The sequence below is a fragment of the Protomyctophum parallelum genome (assembly GCF_964188405.1).
Source record: "Protomyctophum parallelum genome assembly, chromosome: 8".
Classification (NCBI taxonomy): domain Eukaryota; kingdom Metazoa; phylum Chordata; class Actinopteri; order Myctophiformes; family Myctophidae; genus Protomyctophum; species Protomyctophum parallelum.
The window spans coordinates 13,189,868-13,212,367 of NC_139703.1; the positions used below are offsets into that span (position 1 = coordinate 13,189,868).

The 22,500-nt window shown below is 45.2% G+C and overlaps 1 protein-coding gene across 1 annotated transcript in view; it reads right to left on the reverse strand.

The window, feature by feature from the left end:
* Nucleotides 1–13,581: 13,581 nt before the first annotated feature.
* The window catches only part of LOC310863556 (tribbles homolog 2-like), a 9,694-nt gene continuing 775 nt past the window's right edge, over nucleotides 13,582–22,500 (reverse strand). Inside the window, exons 2-4 of the mRNA XM_083771986.1 lie at nucleotides 18,283–18,570; nucleotides 17,798–18,090; nucleotides 13,582–15,689 (exon numbers count right to left, since the gene is read on the reverse strand). Of these exons, the coding sequence (XP_083628112.1) occupies nucleotides 15,131–15,689; nucleotides 17,798–18,090; nucleotides 18,283–18,570 (1,140 nt within the window). The 3' untranslated portion in view covers nucleotides 13,582–15,130. The remainder of the gene's footprint in view (nucleotides 15,690–17,797; nucleotides 18,091–18,282; nucleotides 18,571–22,500) is intronic.

Here is a 22,500-nt window from a genome sequence, read left to right on the forward strand (position 1 = left end):
TGCGGTGGTTCCAATCAGCTGTTGATTATGATTTGTATAAACCAGTGTCATATGCGGTGGTTCCAATCAGCTGTTGATTATGTCATTATGGTGCAACCGCACAAGGAAACTAGGAAAGAGGTCCTTTGTTTTAATGCAAAATGCATAACACACATTTCAGTCAAATTGGCCAATAAATCCTAAACACCAAGGAAATATCACAAGCTCGTCGTGTTAGGATTTAGGAGTGGCGCCATGCTGGACACATTTTAGAGAGCCAATTAAAGTCTGTTCCACAAAAACCTAGAAATGGATGTGAGGAGAATCCCACATGGATCATCCTCACCACTCACTCCTCTGGGACACTCTGGTTGATGGACCAGAGGCAAATTGGAGCCTAATTAGAGTGTCGAAAGAAATACTCCGTTTTCCGAGTTAAGGCATGGTGGAAAGTACTGTAGCAGCCTATAGCAGGCTACTTATAAGTACAATTGAGGTTTTCCGACTTTTAATACTTTCAAAAACCCCACTTGATCTCAGATATTAAACTTTTTACTCCACTACAATTATTGGAAAACTTTAGAAGATTGTGATCATCATTACAAAACACTTCAGCTCTATTTAAACTTACATTTGAAAATAGCCAAAGTACAAGCTCACAACGGAAAACGACTATATGTTTTTAACTAAATGTTTTTAACATAAATGGTATTTGTGGCCAAATACTTATCAATTTTGGGGTCGTTGACTTTTGAAGGGTTTGAAGGGTTAATTATCTACCGATACTGAAAATAAATGGAGTGACACTAGTGTCTGACACTGACATGCACACACACACACACACACACACACACCTCCCTTTACAAGCGTGTGGCGAATGAGATAAGGAGGAGTGTTTATATCTGTCTGTCCACTGACTCCACTCCCTACACTGTGTATGTGTGTGTGTGTGTGTGTGTGTGTGTGTGTGTGTGTGTGTGTGTGTGTGTGTGTGTGTGTGTGTGTGTGTGTGTGTGTGTGTGTGTGTGTGTGTGTGTCAGCATTTCAACAGAAGCCTCAACATGCTTCGACCATACATTGTAGGAGCACAAGCGAGTAAACATTCAAAAATGTAACCCAGGATTTGCGTTGTCGCCTAAATTGTAAAATGTTTTCATGTTTCTCCAAGATAATTTGCCGATGGGGTTCTAGAGTGTGGTTACACTGAACGTGACCATTTAAACCGGAAGCATTGATTATTCAAAAATAGTACAAGCTCACAGCACAACACTTAGTGCAGTGCTGTGAGCTGCTATTTTCGAACATTTTTGAAAAGTCTTCAAAGTGTGAGAACTATAGTGATTTAGAACACATTAGAATGGGCCTGCATGGGATCTTAATGTGTTAACTAGTGATTTAGAACACATTAGAATGGGCCTGCATGGGGTCTTAATGTGTTAACTAGTGATTTAGAACACATTAGAATGGGCCTGCATGGGGTCTTAATGTGTTAACTAGTGATTTAGAACACATTAGAATGGTGTCGTAGATTAAACTACGGTCAAAATGAACATAAGAGGACGTCGGCTGGTACTAGAATGCTTGAATTTTATATAGGCAAAAAAATGGTACAGAAAAGTGCAATTAATTAGTTTGGATAGTCAATGGCACATACGGCAAAACTAGGCTGAGCCTTTCTTCTTCTCAATGTAAACAACAATAATAAAGCCCGCCTTGGTTCCCCGGATATCCGGTGCTAAACACAAATGCATCATGAGATATGCAGTTCAACTAATAATTCGTTTCTTAGTAAGCAATATCAATCGCAATTACAATCAAATAAATCATACTGTGAATTAAATTTACTTATTTTGTTTATAATCAATTCTCTTTTTAACTGTAATAATAATAACAATATGCAATGAACACATTTAACTGTTATGCAATATAAACATTACACAAATGAACTGTAACCTAAATTAAGTTACAACAAATGGGCCTGCATGGGGTCTTAATGTGTTAACTAGTGATTTAGAACACATTAGAATGGGCCTGCATGGGGTCTTAATGTGTTAACTAGTGATTTAGAACACATTAGAATGGGCCTGATGGGGTCTTAACGTGTTAACTAGTGATTTAGAACACATTAGAATGGGCCTGCATGGGGTCTTAATGTGTTAACTAGTGATTTAGAACACATTAGAATGGGCCTGCATGGGGTCTTAATGTGTTAACTAGTGATTTAGAACACATTAGAATGGGCCTGCATGGGGTCTTAATGTGTTAACTAGTGATTTAGAACACATTAGAATGGGCCTGCATGGGGTCTTAATGTGTTAACTAGTGATTTAGAACACATTAGAATGGGCCTGCATGGGGTCTTAATGTGTTAACTAGTGATTTAGAACACATTAGAATGGGCCTGCATTGTCACAGTCCCAGGCAGGGCTGTGGTTTTCTTGTCTGTCTCTGTCTTGTCAGTGTCTGTGTTATGTGTGGGCGTGTGTGTGGGCGTTGGCTTGGCTCCATTTATCACTTGGCTCACCTGTTTCCAGTCTCCAATCTACGCTCCTGCCTGCCATCAGCTCATCAACTCCTGCAGCCTATAAAGACCCGGCCTTCCCACATCACCAGCGCCAGATTGTTAAATCAACCACAGTGGTAGTAGACTTTCTAGCCAGTATTATGCCAGTGTTTGTTCCTGCAGTGAACTTCAGTTTTATTGTGTTTTCTAGTTTTTGCATTTTGCCTGTTCTCACCGCTCTCCTCTCCTCCTCCTCAGACCACACCTGCCTGCCTGCCTGCCTGCCAGCCCTTGCTCTGACCAGCCTGTTTGCTCTGCTCTGCCTGCCTGCCAGTTTGTTTTTCAATAAACACCCTTGAACTGTCGAACTTTTGTCTGTGTCTGCATTTGGGTCCGCCAGTTCTCGGTACCGTGACAGAACAATCTGGCCAGAATGGACCCAGCAGACTATGACAGAGTTAAGGAGGCCATTATCAAACAGGGGCAGTGTTTGGGAACTCACGAGCAAATGCTAAAGTCTCTCATGGATAGCGTGGCTGAGATCTCAAACCAACTGACTGCCATCAGCCACACACCTCCACCTCAGCTCCATCAACAACCTGCTGCTGACGCTGTTGCTCCCATGCTTCCAGTCGCTCCTGCTGCAGAGCCCCATATTCCTCCACCTGCAAAGTACTCTGGTAATCCAAATACTTGTCGTCAGTTTGTTACTCAAATCCAGCTAGTTTTCAATGCTCAGCCTTCTCGATTCACTTATGAGGCAGCTAAAATTGCTTATGTAGCCAGCCTATTGGAGGGGCCTCCTCTCAGCTATTTTAATGCTTTGCATGAGCAGGATTCACCTGCTGTTCAGACTTTTGCCCTGTTCACTGCTGAGTTAAAACGTATTTATGATCATCCAATTAGAGGGCAGCAGGCTGGTCAACAACTGTTAAGACTTCGGCAGGGCAGGCGAACAGTGAGAGAGTTTGCCAGTGAGTTCAGAACTTTAGCAATTGAGTCAGGGTGGAATGAGCCGGCACTGCTAACCGCCTTTCAGAGTGGGCTCACCCGCAGCATTGGCAGAGAGATGGCCTTGAGGAAGGAACAGCCTTCCCTGGATGAGGCAATTACCACTGCCATCAAGATGTCTGACCAGATGGCTCAGTGGCAGGCAGAGCCCTCTCCACCTAGTCCTACAGCGCCCTCTGTCGGAGGAAACTACAGAGCCCCGCCTGCTGAGTTTGGTCGTCCTCCTCCTCCTGCTGAGTTTTCTGGGGAGGAACCTATGCAATTGGGCCGGGCCCATCTCACACCAGATGAACGCCAACGCCGAAGGAAGATGGGGGTGTGTTTTTACTGTGGCCAGCCAAACCACCACATCGCCACATGTCCTACACGGCCAAAAGAGATGACTCATCAGTAGCAGTGGGGGTTCTGGTGAGTCATGTTTCATATTCCCCCAAAACCCGATCCCGTATGGAATTTCATGCCACTCTTAGTTTGCATACTCAGTCATTGTCACTGCTTGCTCTTGTTGATTCAGGGGCAGACGAAAGCTTCCTAGACATGTCTGTAGTTTCCCAGTTGGGCATTTCACTTGAACCACTCACCTCACCTATGCAAGCTAATGCTCTCAATGGCAATCCTCTGGCCCGTGTGACTCACCGTACCGAACCCGTCCACCTCCTTGTGTCCGGTAATCATCATGAACAAATTCAGTTCTATGTCATTTCCTCTCCTAATGTACCTATCGTTCTAGGTCAGCCATGGCTACAACTACACAATCCACATATTGACTGGGCGGCAGGCAAGGTGGTGAGCTGGAGTCCGTATTGTCTCTCAACCTGCTTACGGTCTGCTCGTTCACCATCTGAGGGTGCCAGCTCCCCAGCTATTATGGAGCCTCCAGACCTTTCTGGTGTTCCTGCTGAATACCATAACCTTGGAGAGGTTTTCAGTAAGCAACGTGCCCTATCATTACCACCGCACCGCCCGTATGACTGTGCCATCAACCTGCATGAGGGAGCTCCACTGCCTACTAGTCGTCTCTACAACGTGTCTCGCCCAGAGAGAGAGAGCATGGAGAAATACATCCACGAGTCATTGGCAGCTGGCATCATTCGGCCCTCTTCTTCCCCAGTTGGCGCTGGGTTCTTCTTCGTGGGTAAGAAAGATGGTTCATTACGCCCCTGCATTGACTATCGAGGCCTCAATGACATCACTGTTAAAAACAAATATCCATTACCATTGCTAGCATCTGCTTTTGAGCCCATTCAGGAGGCAACTATTTTTTCCAAGCTAGACCTGCGTAATGCATACCACCTTGTTCGTATCCGGGCTGAAGATGAGTGGAAGACCGCTTTTAAGACACCCATCGGCCATTTTGAATATCTCGTCATGCCATTTGGGCTCACTAATGCTCCAGGTGTATTCCAAGCACTGGTCAATGATGTCCTCCGTGACCTAATCAACCGTACTGTTTTTGTTTACCTAGATGACATCCTGATTTACTCCCGCAACCATGAGGAACACGTGGTGCATGTCCGACAAGTGTTGCAGCGTCTTTTGGAGAACCAGCTCTTTGTTAAAGCGGAGAAATGTGAATTCCATGTCCAGTCTACCACATTCCTCGGGTTCATCGTTGAGAATGGCCAGGTGAAGGCGGACCCTGAGAAGGTGCAGGCGGTGGAGAACTGGCCTCGACCCGCATCTTTAAAGCATCTTCAACGGTTCCTTGGTTTTGCCAACTTCTACAGAAGGTTCATCAGAAACTACAGCAGTGTTGCAGCACCCCTTAACAAGCTGACATCCTCGTTGACTCCTTTTACCTGGAACGCGGAGGCTGAGACTGCGTTTAAGGAGTTGAAGAGGCGGTTCACCACGGCACTGGTTCTCGTCCACCCTGACTCGTCCCGTCAGTTTGTCGTGGAAGTCGACGCTTCAGACACCGGGGTGGGGGCAATCCTGTCCCAGAGGTCCGCTACAGATGGGAAGCTCCATCCCTGTGCCTTCTTTTCTTATCCTTTGAACTCTGCTGAGCGCAACTATGATGTGGGGAACAGGGAGCTGTTGGCTGTGAAGCTCGCCTTGGAGGAATGGAGGCACTGGCTGGAGGGTGCTGAACATCCGTTCATTGTGTGGACAGACCATAAGAATCTTGCTTACATCCAGTCTGCAAAGCGCCTCAACTCCCGCCAGGCTCGATGGGCCCTGTATTTTGGTCGGTTCCGCTTCACCCTGACTTACCGTCCTGGTTCTCGTAACTTGAAGGCGGATTCCCTGTCACGCCAGTTCTCCACTGCAGGATCCACTGGCCAGCCGGAGTCGATCCTTCCCTCTTCCTGTGTGGTGGCAGCTGTGATGTGGGAGATTGAGTCACTGGTGCGAGAGGCTCAACGGGTCCAACCGGATCCAGGCAACGGACCCGCAAACCGTCTCTTCGTCCCTGAGTCTGTTCGCTCGCGGGTCCTCCTCTGGGCACATGCTTCCCGCTTTGCCTGCCATCCAGGGGTCGGCCGCACTCTGTCTCTCCTCAAACGGCACTTCTGGTGGACCTCCATTGCCCGTGACACCCGTGCTTTTGTGTCTGCTTGCGCTGTGTGCGCTCGTGGGAAAGCTTCTCATCAGCCGCCTGCTGGCTTGCTCCGTCCTCTGCCTGTCCCTAGTCGACCCTGGTCGCACATGGCTTTGGACTTCGTCACGGGTCTTCCTCCATCCCAAGGCAACACGGTCATTCTGACTATTGTGGACAGATTCTCTAAGGCTGTGCATTTTGTGGCTCTCCCTAAACTGCCCACATCGCTTGAAACAGCTGACCTCCTTGCTTACCATGTCTTTCGGCTCCATGGCGTCCCTGTGGATATTGTTTCCGACAGGGGACCCCAGTTCATCTCACATGTATGGAGGGCTTTCTGTCGTGCCCTCGGAGCATCTGTGAGTCTATCTTCTGGTTACCACCCACAAACTAACGGACAGACAGAGCGAGCCAACCAGGACCTAGAAGCTGCACTGCGTTGTGTGGCGGCCAAGAATCCCTCCTCCTGGAGCACCCACCTGCTGTGGATCGAATACGCCCACAATTCTCTGACCTGTGCTGCCACGGGCAAGTCTCCTTTTGAGGGTTCTCTGGGGTACCAGCCACCTCTCTTTCCAGCCGAGGAGGATGACATCGCCGTCCCATCGGTTCAGGCTCACCTACGACGCTGTCGCAAGGTGTGGAAGGATGCACGAGCTGCCTTGCTCAGTTCCGTGGAACGGAACAGAAAGTTTGCCGATCGCCATCGGACCCCAGCCCCCACGTACCAGCCAGGTCAGCGTGTGTGGCTGTCTACTAAGGACCTCCCCCTGAAGACTGATTCAAGGAAGCTCTCCCCCCGTTATGTGGGCCCTTATGAGGTGCTCTCCATCATCAACCCTTCGACTGTCAAGCTCAGGCTCCCTCGTCACATGAAGATCCACCCCGCCTTCCATGTCTCTCTGTTGAAACCGGTGTTGACGAGTCCGCTGTCTCCTCCGGATGCGCCCCCTCCTCCCCCCCGTATCATTGACGACCATCCAGCGTACACCGTCCGGCGGCTGCTAGACGTGCGTCGCAGAGGGAGGGGATTCCAATACCTGGTTGATTGGGAGGGCTATGGTCCTGAGGAGAGATGTTGGGTACCACGTCGCTTCATTCTGGATCCATCCCTAATCACAGATTACCATCAGCAACACCCTGACAAGCCTGGTGGAACTCCTGGAGGCGTTCCGTGAGGGGGGGGCACTGTCACAGTCCCAGGCAGGGCTGTGGTTTTCTTGTCTGTCTCTGTCTTGTCAGTGTCTGTGTTATGTGTGGGCGTGTGTGTGGGCGTTGGCTTGGCTCCATTTATCACTTGGCTCACCTGTTTCCAGTCTCCAATCTACGCTCCTGCCTGCCATCAGCTCATCAACTCCTGCAGCCTATAAAGACCCGGCCTTCCCACATCACCAGCGCCAGATTGTTAAATCAACCACAGTGGTAGTAGACTTTCTAGCCAGTATTATGCCAGTGTTTGTTCCTGCAGTGAACTTCAGTTTTATTGTGTTTTCTAGTTTTTGCATTTTGCCTGTTCTCACCGCTCTCCTCTCCTCCTCCTCAGACCACACCTGCCTGCCTGCCTGCCTGCCAGCCCTTGCTCTGACCAGCCTGTTTGCTCTGCTCTGCCTGCCTGCCAGTTTGTTTTTCAATAAACACCCTTGAACTGTCGAACTTTTGTCTGTGTCTGCATTTGGGTCCGCCAGTTCTCGGTACCGTGACATGCATGGGGTCTTAATGTGTTAACTAGTGATTTAGAACACATTAGAATGGGCCTGCATGGGGTCTTAATGTGTTAACTAGTAATTTAGAACACATTAGAATGGTGTCGTAGATTAAACTACGGTCAAAATGAACATAAGAGGACGTCGGCTGGTACTAGAATGCTTGAATTTTATATAGGCAAAAAAATGGTACAGAAAAGTGCAATGAATTAGTTTGGTTAGTCAATGGCACATACAGCAAAACTAGGCTGAGCCTTTCTTCTTCTCAATGTAAACAACAATAATAAAGCCCGCCTTGGTTCCCCGGATATCCGGTGCTAAACACAAATGCATCATGGGATATGCAGTTCAACTAATAATTCGTTTCTTAGTAAGCAATATCAATCGCAATTACAATCAAATAAATCATACTGTGAATTAAATTGACTTATTTTGTTTATAATCAATTCTCTTTTTAACTGTAATAATAATAACAATATGCAATGAACACATTTAACTGTTATGCAATATAAACATTACACAAATGAACTGTAACCTAAATTAAGTTACAACAAATGGGCCTGCATGGGGTCTTAATGTGTTAACTAGTGATTTAGAACACATTAGAATGGGCCTGCATGGGGTCTTAATGTGTTAACTAGTGATTTAGAACACATTAGAATGGGCCTGCATGGGGTCTTAATGTGTTAACTAGTGATTTAGAACACATTAGAATGGGCCTGCATGGGGTCTTAATGTGTTAACTAGTGATTTAGAACACATTAGAATGGGCCTGATGGGGTCTTAATGTGTTAACTAGTGATTTAGAACACATTAGAATGGGCCTGCATGGGGTCTTAATGTGTTAACTAGTGATTTAGAACACATTAGAATGGGCCTGCATGGGGTCTTAATGTGTTAACTAGTGATTTAGAACACATTAGAATGGGCCTGCATGGGGTCTTAATGTGTTAACTAGTGATTTAGAACACATTAGAATGGGCCTGCATGGGGTCTTAATGTGTTAACTAGTGATTTAGAACACATTAGAATGGGCCTGCATGGGGTCTTAATGTGTTAACTAGTAATTTAGAACACATTAGAATGGTGTCGTAGATTAAACTACGGTCAAAATGAACATAAGAGGACGTCGGCTGGTACTAGAATGCTTGAATTTTATATAGGCAAAAAAATGGTACAGAAAAGTGCAATGAATTAGTTTGGTTAGTCAATGGCACATACAGCAAAACTAGGCTGAGCCTTTCTTCTTCTCAATGTAAACAACAATAATAAAGCCCGCCTTGGTTCCCCGGATATCCGGTGCTAAACACAAATGCATCATGGGATATGCAGTTCAACTAATAATTCGTTTCTTAGTAAGCAATATCAATCGCAATTACAATCAAATAAATCATACTGTGAATTAAATTGACTTATTTTGTTTATAATCAATTCTCTTTTTAACTGTAATAATAATAACAATATGCAATGAACACATTTAACTGTTATGCAATATAAACATTACACAAATGAACTGTAACCTAAATTAAGTTACAACAAATGGGCCTGCATGGGGTCTTAATGTGTTAACTAGTGATTTAGAACACATTAGAATGGGCCTGCATGGGGTCTTAATGTGTTAACTAGTGATTTAGAACACATTAGAATGGGCCTGCATGGGGTCTTAATGTGTTAACTAGTGATTTAGAACACATTAGAATGGGCCTGCATGGGGTCTTAATGTGTTAACTAGTGATTTAGAACACATTAGAATGGGCCTGCATGGGGTCTTAATGTGTTAACTAGTGATTTAGAACACATTAGAATGGGCCTGCATGGGGTCTTAATGTGTTAACTAGTGATTTAGAACACATTAGAATGGGCCTGCATGGGGTCTTAACGTGTTAACTAGTGATTTAGAACACATTAGAATGGGCCTGATGGGGTCTTAATGTGTTAACTAGTGATTTAGAACACATTAGAATGGGCCTGAATGGGGTCTTAATGTGTTAACTAGTGATTTAGAACACATTAGAATGGGCCTGCATGGGGTCTTAATGTGTTAACCCCTGGCTTGAAACCCCCGGGGGTCCTCCAGCACCACTGGGCCAGGACAGTACGATGACGTGATGCTGTGAGCTGTACAGTATATATCATCCACACCATCATTCACTGTCCTTTATTATGCTGCTGTTACATATCTGCTCTCTGCCAAGAGTTCACATTCCAACAACCCCCCCCCCCCCCATCCCCACCCCAGAGAGAGAGAGAGAGAGAGAGACATCTGAACATCTGATCAGAGAGAGATCTGATTAAAGAGAAAGAGAGAAAGAGAAAGAGAGAGAGAGACAGAGGACAGACAGACAGACAGACAGACAGACAGACAGACAGACAGACAGACAGACAGACAGACAGACAGACAGACAGACAGACAGACAGACAGACAGACAGACAGACAGACAGACAGACAGACAGACAGACAGACAGACAGACAGTATGATTAAAGAGAGCGAGAGAGATGGAGAGAGAGACAGACAGACAGACACAGAGAGAGACAGACAGACACAGAGAGAGAGAGACAGTCAGAGAGAGACAGTCAGAGAGAGACAGACACAGAGAGAGTGAGAGAGACAGTCAGAGAGAGACAGACACAGAGAGAGTGAGAGAGACAGTCAGAGAGAGAGAGAGACAGTCAGAGACAGACAGACAGACAGAGACAGACAGACACAGAGAGAGTGAGAGAACGCGAGAGAGAGACAGAGCTATGGGGGGAGGGGTGGGCGTAGCAAGGAATTCTGGGTGCTGCACACATAAGGTCTTCGCCACATGAACTTTAGTGTAGTGTCCCCATTCTGGGGGGGGAGAACATTTGGCAAAACGAGAGCTGATCTACATGCTGTGATGCTTGGGAAGTTGCGAGCTTGTAGATCGGCCATCTTCGGCAATGAGATTTGGTGTAGAGGTCAAGAAGGAGTGGACTCATAAAGATCCCACAGGGACCCTGTTTCCCAAACAGTCGGTCGGGACCCATGTTTGAGTTGCAGACACTCTGTGTTAAACCCATAGGTTAAACCCCAGCTGTGCGCTCTTTTGCTCGTGCTGTATACATGCACAAGCCAAACCGCCCGGCGCCCACCTGCAGTTCCAGCTTTGGCCAGTAGGGTTGGGCGGCTTCAACGTTTCCCAGCCTCCCGCAAATAATAAATGGTGTTTAATAAATAGCCGGAGAGACATGGAGACTTCTGTTACTGAACAAACACTGAGTCTATACTATCAGAATATAGAGCTACTGTATATTTAACCTAAGAAAAGCTTAGCTAACAGAGACAGATGAAGCAAATACAACTACATATTGTATTACATTGTGTCACAGATTCAACTTTTTCATATAGATTATTCCCTGGAAATAAAAACGTCTGCAGGGTTTCCGAGGCTATAACTTGTATGACAGAACTATCATTAGTGGGTAAATTAATGTTTATTTGTTTAGCCTTTCTATTAAGTTGGATTCATGATGCACTGATAATTACTATTTAACTTGACCTTTGCCTCTGTATTTGGTCTGCTCTGTTTCCCCTCCACACCAAACCACCTTGAATGATCGCCCAGAATAGGAATGCTAGGGTTCGAGTGGTTAATATAAAATAAAATAAAAACGTTTGGTCAAGAGAAAACCACTAATAGGGAACTGCGCATATAGGCCTATAGAGTTTAAATAAAGTTTATGATGATGATGAGGGAAGGATTTGTTTGAATGGATTGAAACAGCTAGCCTTGTTGAAAGCCTGCAAAACATGGCAGCCTTGTGACAAAAACATGTCAGTCAGTCCATCACGCCTCGTGACAAGCTCCATATATGGCCAATTCAGAATTCATTCCATGTTAATCTGACCTCATCAAACCCTGAACACTCAAGACACTGCCACTGCCACTGCCACCCAAAAAGAATAAATTATTGTTTCGTTCACAGCACAGATATTGGCTACATTCGGCTATGCTGCCAAAACAACTATTGATATTGCATCTGTAGTTAAATACAATAATGTAATATGGAAACAGTACAGTATGAGAGATGTAGTCGGCCCTAACCTTAGGCCCCAAGGCTTAGGCCATAAGGTAGTTTAATATTTTCAAATAGCCCCTATACCTCTCCCATATCTTGAACAATAGCGCCATCATGTGTTGGTTTAAGAACTTGTATTTTGAATTCTAATGGCCATGCAGGCTCCCTTACAGCTAGACTCTACTGAACTTATAATGTCTACATTCATGCCTACATTAATACTGTCTACAGAGAACTAACAGTAGGCCTATGCTTACAATTAGCTGGATACACCCTTGTTACATGTAGGCTACAGGTAGCCTCGGTACCCATGCAGGCTTTCATTTCATGTTACATGAGAGCTAGACACAGTAACATGGGAGGCTGCTGCAGTGGTATAGTCACAAGCACAGCCAAGTTCAACTCACCAAGTTCCGATAATCAAGGGTTCAGGACTTCACAGCCAGGTAGGCTACTCCAAAATAGAGCACGTTTCTTCTTTCAAAAAGAGACCCGAACGAAAGAAAATAATTAAATGAACAGAAACCTTTTCTCAAGCTGTTTGTAAAACAGTCTGTTTTCTCAAGCTGTTTGTAAAACAGTCTGTTTTCTCAAGCTGTTTAGTCTGTTTTCTCAAGCTGTTTGTAAAACAGTCTTCAATCTCCTGTTCTGTCCAGAACAGAATGTTCTCTGAGCATGTCATTAGCTGAATCAGATCACCTGGGCTGGTGTTTCTTCAGACAGCTTAGAGAGAAGCCTATTCATTGAGAAACCTCATTGGCCAATTGTTTCATTGGCTTAATCAGAAGCACCTCACACAAGGCGGTGTGGATTCTGTCTCGGGTTTACGCCAAATGGTCATGGCTCTTTCTCTAGCCTGATAGTAGGAAATTGTAGGGCGCCCGTGGGGCAGGGCATTATCACATTCTAATACAGCCAGAAAACCTCATTCTGGTAGTCAGCTCGGTAGCATGCCTCGCTATTCAGGTTTGAATCCCGCTGTCGCCACTGTTTTTTCAACAACCGTGGACTACTTTTTTGGACGATAAAGTATAGTTTTAGATCGATATGGAGAGGTGCCGTCTCTAGCGAACTTGAGCGAACTTGAGACACACCATCGAGCACACTAAAGTGCACGAGTCGCCATGTCGAACGTTGCGAAGTTCGATACAGCCGACTCAGCCCCGTCCAAGTTGCAATCCAATAAACACAGAATATTCCATTATTACCCCCCTAAGGCAATGCCAACACGGAGCAATATTTCCCACAACGTAACTAAAAATAGGCAAGTAGTAGCAACGCAAAGCTAGGAAAGCCAAAATATCTACGTTTTTGGCCACACTGACTTAAGTCAAATTACCCTCCCATTTACAACACGCAACAACCCAAGCTCCAAGTCAAGGGGCTTGACCATTTGGCACAAACCTGGGCCGGAATCCACACTCGCCTCCTAAAGAGACACCAACTAAGTGGATCAAATAAGCCTATATCTTACTCTGTATATACAATTGTTTTGGACAATTCCTATTGAGTTCATCTTTAAAGCTGTTTTTTCTTTTCTTTTTTTCCCTTCTATTTTTAGGTTTGGTTACTTTATTTTAAGCTGTGTTATATCCCATTTCAATGTAAGATTGATCTGGTCGGCCATGTGGTTGTTAGAAATGCATAAACAGAGAGCAAACTTAATTTGATTTATTTTGATATAGCAAATAACCTAAAAACCCACAAATCAGACATTTGAGGATAAAACACTATTAGTCCAGGACTTATTTCCATTTTTTCTCATGAATACATTTCTCATGAATAAACAAAAAGTTGACAAAACAACCGTGCAACACAAAATTAAACCAATTCACATAATAAAACTATACAATGTATAAAAAAAATCACACCCGTGTGAAGTGAGTGGTGCAACTCCGTGTGGGGGTTCCCGGGGAGGGGTGGGAGGAGGGAGTTCCAGACCCCCAGGAACGCGCCCAGGGGGCCGGGCCGGTTCCGGCGTGTCGCCCCGCGTCCGAAACAGTTGAAAAATTACAGAGTTACCGTGTGGCGGTCCCTCTACTGTACCCTCTAAAGTACTGTACTGTACTGTCACTGTACTGGCACACCCGAAATCATCATATATACAGTTAATACGTGCGTGTGTGTTTGTGTGTGCGTTAGGTTGCGTACAGGTGGTGAAAAACAACCATGCTGTTTTCGTGCTCATAACCAGACACCCAGCCACACATATAGCTCCGTAAGGGAGTGGTTGCAACACTCAAAAAGATAATTTACAGCAATGTATAGAGAAATACCCAGTGCCCAATTGGCAATTACTGCCAAATAAGAACGTCACAAGGATAACGTTTATTGAGAAAGATGCAACCGAAACTTTGCGTTTCTCAATAAGCGTGCAAGTTTGAAGTGTACAGGTATTTATTTCTATGTTCTTTGCTGTAAACTGTGCTTTGCTTACGCACCTGTCACAGAGACATGATATTCAGGTCAGGTCTTTTTAACAGTTACTTTTTTAAATAAAATAATACTGCTCGAAGCATACAGGTATACTGTAGTTCAGGTGGATGGTGTGGTAGTAATATTACAGCAGCATGCACTTACTGGCATTACGTCCTGTTGATGTGCATTTCATACACCATGTCATGACAGGGTGTGGTGGGCCGCCCCCAGCCTTACTCATCTGCCAAGAGAAAAGCCTGGTCACAATATAAAGCAGAGACAGCATAGCCGGAAGTGTCTGTCTGGAACATCCGTCAGATGTATATCCCCCGTATACGATATTCTTTGACCAATCACAACACTTTGATTTCATTCATGGAGAATGTAAACAGATTTGTAAAGCGTCATTTCCTTGAGCGGTACTTCCAAAAGTACAGCCACATTTCAGCAATGCACTCTACGTCGTAGGTGTTTGCCCAGCGTGGAGCCCATTGGGGGTTCCTGCTGGAGGCAGACCAGCCGGGTCAGTCAGTGTGATGTGCTCCACTGTCTCTTTACACACATGATAGAAGGTTTGTCTTTGGCACTCAAGCGTTTTTCGGTGACGGATAAACAGATTATTTGACAGACAGACAGACAGACAGACAGACAGACAGACAGACAGACAGACAAGGCACTTCTTCTTCAGGTAAATTATTTAAAGACGTCTGTCAGATGGGTGGGGCCGCTCGCCGCATGTTTATTTTAATGCATGCTCAATCAATCGATTGTGTTCCAACTCAGATCAATCGAACTAACGTAGTATACTTTAAGTTTGTATAGTATTACCTTTAAACATTAATGTTATATTATCATTAAAATCTTAGTGTTTTGACAACTATTTGGGTCCTGCACTTTCCTTTCTCAACCACAGGTTGAGAACCACTGCGTTAGAGAGAGTGAGTTACTTTTTCAGTCATCGTTGGCACCACTTGGTCATCATTTTGCATCCTGGTCGCATGTTTGTCGCATGGTGGCATGTGCGTGTCAGGTGGTGTGTGTACATGTGTGTTGCGTGGGGAGTGTACCAATCGTGGTGGTGTGTATGTGTGTGTATTATGTGGTGTGTGTTTGTCAATCATCCACGGATGTAGGCTGATCTCCGCCGCCAATAGTCTCTCGGCAGCACACTTCCTCAGCAGACAGCCAATCAGGCTCCTCGCTCGCGGCGACAGCCAATCAGGGAGGCTGAACGCCCCGCGCTGGATTTTGGCGAATAGCGCGGCGGGCAGCATGTCCTGGAACGGGTATCGACCAATCAGCATTGTGTACAGAGACACGCCCAGGCTCCAGACGTCTGCTGCGCGGCCGGAGTACCTCGTGTTCCTATTGGTTAACAGCTCCGGCGCTACGTAGGCGGGACATCCGTGCCTGTCCGTCAAGGAGTCGTCGAGTGGGTCGCCGTGGAGAAGGACAGCCTCATCCAATCCCTGCAAGGACAGCCTGGTCCTAAAATCACAAACCATCCAATTAGAAAACAACTTGCCTTGGTAGCAAAATGCCAATATTCAAATCTCTGCTTACTCTCTCACTCTGCACTCGGCCCTCCAGTTTAGACCCAAATGGTCACTCTGCACTCGGCCCTCCAGCTTAGACCCACATGGTCACTCTGCACTCGGCCCTCCAGCTTAGACCCACATGGTCACTCGGCACTCGGCCCTCCAGTTTAGACCCACATGGTCACTCTGCACTCGGCCCTCCAGTTTAGACCCAAATGGTCACTCTGCACTCGGCCCTCCAGTTTAGACCCACATGGTCACTCTGCACTCTGCCCTCCAGCTTAGACCCACATGGTCACTCTGCACTCGGCCCTCCAGCTTAGACCCACATGGTCACTCGGCACTCGGCCCTCCAGCTTAGACCCACATGGTCACTCGGCACTCGGCCCTCCAGCTTAGACCCACATGGTCACTCTGCACTCGGCCCTCCAGCTTAGACCCACATGGTCACTCTGCACTCGGCCCTCCAGCTTAGACCCACATGGTCACTCTGCACTCGGCCCTCCAGCTTAGACCCACATGGTCACTCTGCACTCGGCCCTCCAGCTTAGACCCACATGGTCACTCTGCACTCGGCCCTCCAGCTTAGACCCACATGGTCATTTGCTTTTGGAGGAGCCGAGACCGGAAGTGTTGACTGCCTATCTGTTGTTATTGGATGGACCGTCTCCTCGGGCTATGGGAGGGAGAACATTACTAGAGATGGGTGCCAAAAGAATGAATAAAGCTAAACTTTGAAGTCTGCTGTATCGCAGACTTCAAAGTGATGTTTTTTAAAGGACTGAACGTCGTTCTGCGTGCTCAAACTGCTCATATCCCAAAATGTGAACATAATGCACCTGCATGTGTGTGTTGAACGGTTTGAGGGCTAAAGTGTCCTACTTGATTAAACTGCAGAGAAACTGAAATGCATTTTTAAATATCATTCTAAATAACAGCGACCAAAGCTACTGAAGTAACAAATCAAAAAGTGTGTTGGTTTTTATACAATCATGCTGAGAATGCATGTCAAATAGCTCATATATGAGGAATACAGCTGCATCTAATATACCGTATACAACATGACATGCAGGAGTAGCGAGTGAGCGCCAAGTAGAAAGGAATGTGAGAGATTGGAATGTGGCTGTCAGTCCAGCCGGCATCTAATCCTCTCCTCCTCGCTGGGGGCGGGGCTAAGGAGCGAGTGGAGTGAGTGAGTGTGGAAGTTGGGGGTGTTGGAATTTGGCTTAGTGTCTTGACAATTAAGTATCACTCAAATGATTGCCATTAACGATCTCATTGTTTAATTTAATTGTTTCTGTCATTGAACACTGGAAATATATGAATGTAAATGTGTAGTGATAGGGCAGATATGACAAATAACCTATGAATACAAAAAAAAATGACATACATTATTTAATGGAGGAAATAGCAGATCTACAAGCTCACAACGACCAGGAAAGCCTATACGTTGCTATACCTAATTATTATATAATTATTATAAATTTTTCATCTTTATTTTTTTATTTTTTTTAACATATTTTTTAGTCTTAGTCCTAGTAGTACAAAGTAGTAGTAAGGTTGAAATCTATTTTTTGCAAGTAGAAATGAATGCGGGTGTTAGAGGGTTAAAAGCGGGAAAGCATCAAGTGTCATTTCATACTGTAGCCTACATGTAGCATTTTGAATAAGAAAACGTATAGGTTAGTTGCCCAGAGGCGGCAGCCGTGGCGCAGCAGTTAAGGTCACAAGCTTACAGTAAGAGTATGGAAAATAAAAAGTACTGTTGCGTACAGCAAAAACAAGACAAAAGAAAAACTAAACAAAACAAGAAGCATCCTAACTGTACCGCCGGCCACTCCAAAGACATGCCAAGCCTGGCCAAACAACATTATGAGTCACAGCAGGAATAGAAGAAAGGAAAACCAAGAGGGTAAGAAATAAAAGAAAGTGAAAATCTGCTGAGCTAAATTCTGAACACGTCTGCCCTCACAGAGCGACGGAAACACACAGATGTACAAATCGATTAAAAAAATGGGCCTCAGGTGTAAATGGGCTAACAATCAACCATCCACTGACCTGTGCACGTCGGTGAAGACGAACATGCGCAGCTTCAGCTGTCGGAGCAGGACTCCGTGGCGGTGACAGTGACGCACGGCGGAGACCACCTGTGCGAACAGCCCCCTGGCCTCGTCCTCGCCCAGGCGCTTGCGCTCGCGCACGTACGCGTGCAGGTCGCCGTGGTGGCCCGGCAGGAAGACGTACACGTGGTCCCGGCCAATCACCACGTCCGACAGGCCGCTGACGTTGCCGTGGCGAGCGAGGCGGGCGTACGGAGCCAGGCGCTCCTGGTAACCACAGAGAGGGAGCACCTGGGAACCATGACAACCATACAGACAGGTGATTGGTCAGCTGGTGGGTTGGTGTCATGACAATGGCTACATGAAGTGTGTGTGTGTGTGTGTGTGTTTGTGTTTGTGTGTGTGTGTGTGTGTGTGTGTGTGTGTGTGTGTGTGTGTGTGTGTGTGTGTGTGTGTGCGGCACGCGTGCGCACGTGTATGTACCTTGCAGGTGTACTGTTGTTCAGTGTGTCTATGTACTGCTCTGTAAGTCTCCGCCCCCTCATAAGGCTCAATCAGGATGTAAGGCCCGATGCTGTGCAGAGATTGGCTGTGGCTGTGCCTAGGGGCGGGACTTGTAGGCCAGAGGAGGCAGAGTGATGGGTCAACGCAGAAGGAAGTGGGAGGAGACAGACGGGGTCGTTTGCATTTCAGAGCGTTGTCATCGTGGGGCTCCTCCAATAGCCTCTTCAGACACACCTGTGATGTCACTGTGGCCACACCCACACTCATCTGCAAGGGCAACATCTCTATTAATGATTTTATTACACATTTTTATAATTATCTCTGGTTTATGTTTGACAGCTAAGAGAGTACAGTAACAGTGTAGGAGAGACAGAACATCAGGAAAGCTGTCTCACAACTGTGATGCGTCGTGAGCTTGATTTGAATTAGATTTGATTTATTGGAAAAAGCATGTACTAATTTGCCCCGTGTTTCGTAACAACACGATAACTATATAGATTTTTACCCATTTCCTCAATAGACAAATCCATGTAGCGGTGCCCTGTAGGCCAGGTGTAGGCAATCAGTGCTGAGGTTTCAAGCTGCGCATAATGGTACACCTCAGCAATGGGTGCTGCGCCCAGGGCACCCCTCTGTGGATTTGTCTATACCAGCAGTCATCTATAGCCTAGCCCAGCCTGAGTGATTTCTGATCTAGAGGGGCAGGTTGAGATCATGGTGGTGGATCCTATTGTTTCACCGATCTGAGCGCCCGCCCACTCCTCCCCTCCATGGTAGAAAACAGCAGAGAACACAGCCCCTCTGCACTGTTATTGGTTAGCGAAATACAAGGACGTGGGCTTCCTATGCCAGAATTTCCAATGGTTTTCCCCAGGCTTTCATTTTTGAGCCGAATGCATACGAGGCTGCGGGTACCGAGGCTAGCAGTCATCAGACACTGGAGTAGTGTGGTGGTGTGTACCTGCTGTAATGCACTGCCCTCTTGGTAGCCCCAAAACATCCCAGTCTACCAAAACAAACGGTTAAAAGTAAACACCAAAATACAGCCATAAGGCAGGTAAACACCACCACGCTACTCCAGTGACTGATGAAAATGCTAATTAGTTTGTTGTATACATGGGGCAAAGTTATACATACTGTGCCTTTAACAACAAACTAATAACAATTTTGAGGATAATACACACTTATTTCCACTGTGGTGTTCAACAATTAAAATTAATTAATTAATTAAAGGTAGAGTAAGTGATTTAGTTTGAAAATATGTGTTAATAGAGATATGCTAGTGTTTTTTTGTTTGTTTTGTAGGCTACTTTAGTTTTTTCCAGTAACAGCTGGAGTCTCCATGTCTCATCAGCTAAAGAGAAAATGCATTTTCGGGATATTTGATCCAATCCGGACAGAGAACTCAGACAGGATACAGAATACAGATTAAACTGGTGGAAATGGAAGTGATGACACGAAGAAATGAGCAGACAGAATTGGAACTGCACACTATATAAAATGAGTGTTAAAGGTACTTTCTCTAGATTGGCCGAAAATAAATTCTCTTTATAATACTTTTTCTTCTTCTTATTCTTCTTCTTCTTCTTATTATTGTCTGCTAGTTTAAAACAAACCACAATACGACACATTTTAAGCTTGTAGATCTGCTGTTTCTGCAGAATATACGCGTGTGTGTGTGTGTGTGTGTGTGTGTGTGTGTGTGTGTGTGACTGTGTGTGTACAGTATGAGTGTGTGTGTGTGTGTGTGTGTGTGTGTGTGTGTGTGTGTGTGTGTGACTGTGTGTGTACAGTATGAGTGTGTGTGTGTGTGTGTGTGTGTGTGTGTGTGTGTGTGTGTGTGTGTGTGTGTGTGTGTGTGTGTGTGCGGGCGTGCGTGCGTGCGTGCGTGCATGCGTGCGTGCGTGCATGTGCGTGTGTGTGTGTGTGTGGGTGTGTGCGTGCGTGCGTGCGTGCGTGCATGCGTGCGTGCGTGCGTGCGTGCATGTGCGCGAGTGTGTGCGTGCGTGTGTGTGTGGTGTAGCGTGTACATATATCTGCTCTGATGCAAGCAGCAGTAAGATGACAGACTGTTTTACTGTTTATCTTTCACAATGTTGCATCATTACATAACACTTACACACACTTACAAGGCTGGCCTAACTGACACACACGCACGTGCATACATGTGCACGCGCACACATGTACGTGCAGTCGTGCACGCTCACACACACACATGCTATTTTTTAACTTATAAAATATGATACTGTATATAAATATACTGGTGTGACCTGTCTGTCTGTCTGTCACTCTGTTATTCTGTCTGTCTGTCTGTCTGCCTGTCCGAGACGTAAAAAATAGCAGATCTACAAGCTCGTTGATCTGCTACTGCTTATGCTTTTTTGTGACGCTGTATTATCATGAAGCTTTAATTTGCGAACATAAAACGCAAAAAGTTAAAATATGGATGGAGATAAGAGGTTTCTGTTTCCGATCTTTGTTTTGTTTCACACTGGCCAAAATCAAGCACCCCACAAGTTGTAATCAAAATCCACGTGGTTGGAAATGCCTTTTGATTATTGATCCCAAAGTTACACATGTGTAATTATTATTGGGTCTAGTTTTGTTGAAAGCAGCAAAAAAATTAAATAAAATAAAGATTCAGATTATTTAGAATATTATATTTTATCATAACTTTGTACATACAGTTGTTTGTATGTGTTTATGCCTGGCATACATTAAGACTATTGGGCTTATATACTGTATTTACCCTAGCGGTTATATACAGTATAATAAAAATCACACCCAGGTGAAGTGAGGGGCGCTCATCATCATACATCATCGTACATCATCAAGAACGGTGGTCCCTTATTGGCCAAGTGGCCAAGTCTGAATGGTTAGCCAATTTGCTCATCTACATATGACGATACATTTTCCCTTCATTGTCAATGGCGTTTAATGTTTTGATGTTTTAATTTACGTCATATTTGGCGGATATTTTACCTAATTTCTCCTTTCATTGTCAATGACAAATATTGAGACGTGTGGGAACTAGATTTAGCGGACATTTGACCTGAATTCCCCTTTCATTGTCAATAGCAAATATTGAGACGTGTGAGGAAAAAAGCTTTATATAGGAGGGGCTAGCGCCCCTCAAAAAATAGCAGTCTGCTGTCACCCAGGCAGATATGTTGATCTGACCCCCATTCCAAAGCACCAGTGCTCGCCCAGTCTACTGTCACCTAGGAGGATGTGTGCACACCCGTTCTCGCCCTCAGGCGTTTTACTGGTAGTATACAGTATTTACAGTTATATAGGGCCTATATAACCCCTAGAGTAAATACTGTATTACTGTAGGTATGTATACGTAGCCTATATTATAGGCTACGTATACATACCTACAGTAATACAGTATTTACCCTAGGGGTAATACAGTATATGGTAAAAAGGTACTGTATTTACCCTAGGGCTAATATATACACAGTATAGGCTACTGTATGTAGCTGATAAATCATGGCAAACATTCCACCGCTGAACTTTCACCACAAGTGACCTCCCGCTCAACTAATCATGTCAAAAATGGAATATTAAAAAAGGCAAAAATAGCCCATAGTCTACAAATAATAAAGGCAATATGTTGCACTTTTTGTATTAATAATTAGTTAAAGATGGGAAAGTGTTTATCCTTGCATAGTTCAGCAAACAAAAATAGAAAATAAACTATGCCAATTGTACACAAATCACTAAATGAGTAGGCCTATACATTTTCTCCACCAGCCGAAGGCAGCATGGGGAGAGTATGTTTTGCACTCCGTTCGTCCGTGTGTGCGTCCGTTCGTTCATCCGTCTGTGTACAGGTATAATCTCCCGCACCGTTAACCTGGTCGATGCCAGTTAACCTGGTCGATGCCAGTTAACCTGGTCGATGCCAAACTTTGCACACACACTACCTGGATGCCAACGACGAACCTCTGCCCCAAATTTTACAGAGCGGCCTGTTATAGCGGCACCATGATGCACACTCCCTAGAAGTCAAGGAAATACCTTTGACCTGCATTTTTCTGACTTTTATAGCGCCACCAGGAGGCCGACTTTTGTAAAACACATTTTTTGATATTACTCCTCAAAATTCTGTCCAAAAATCCAGCAAATCGTTACACATTATCTCTATAGTCATGTGCTCAAGACGGATCTGTCAGATATCTCATATTCCATCCT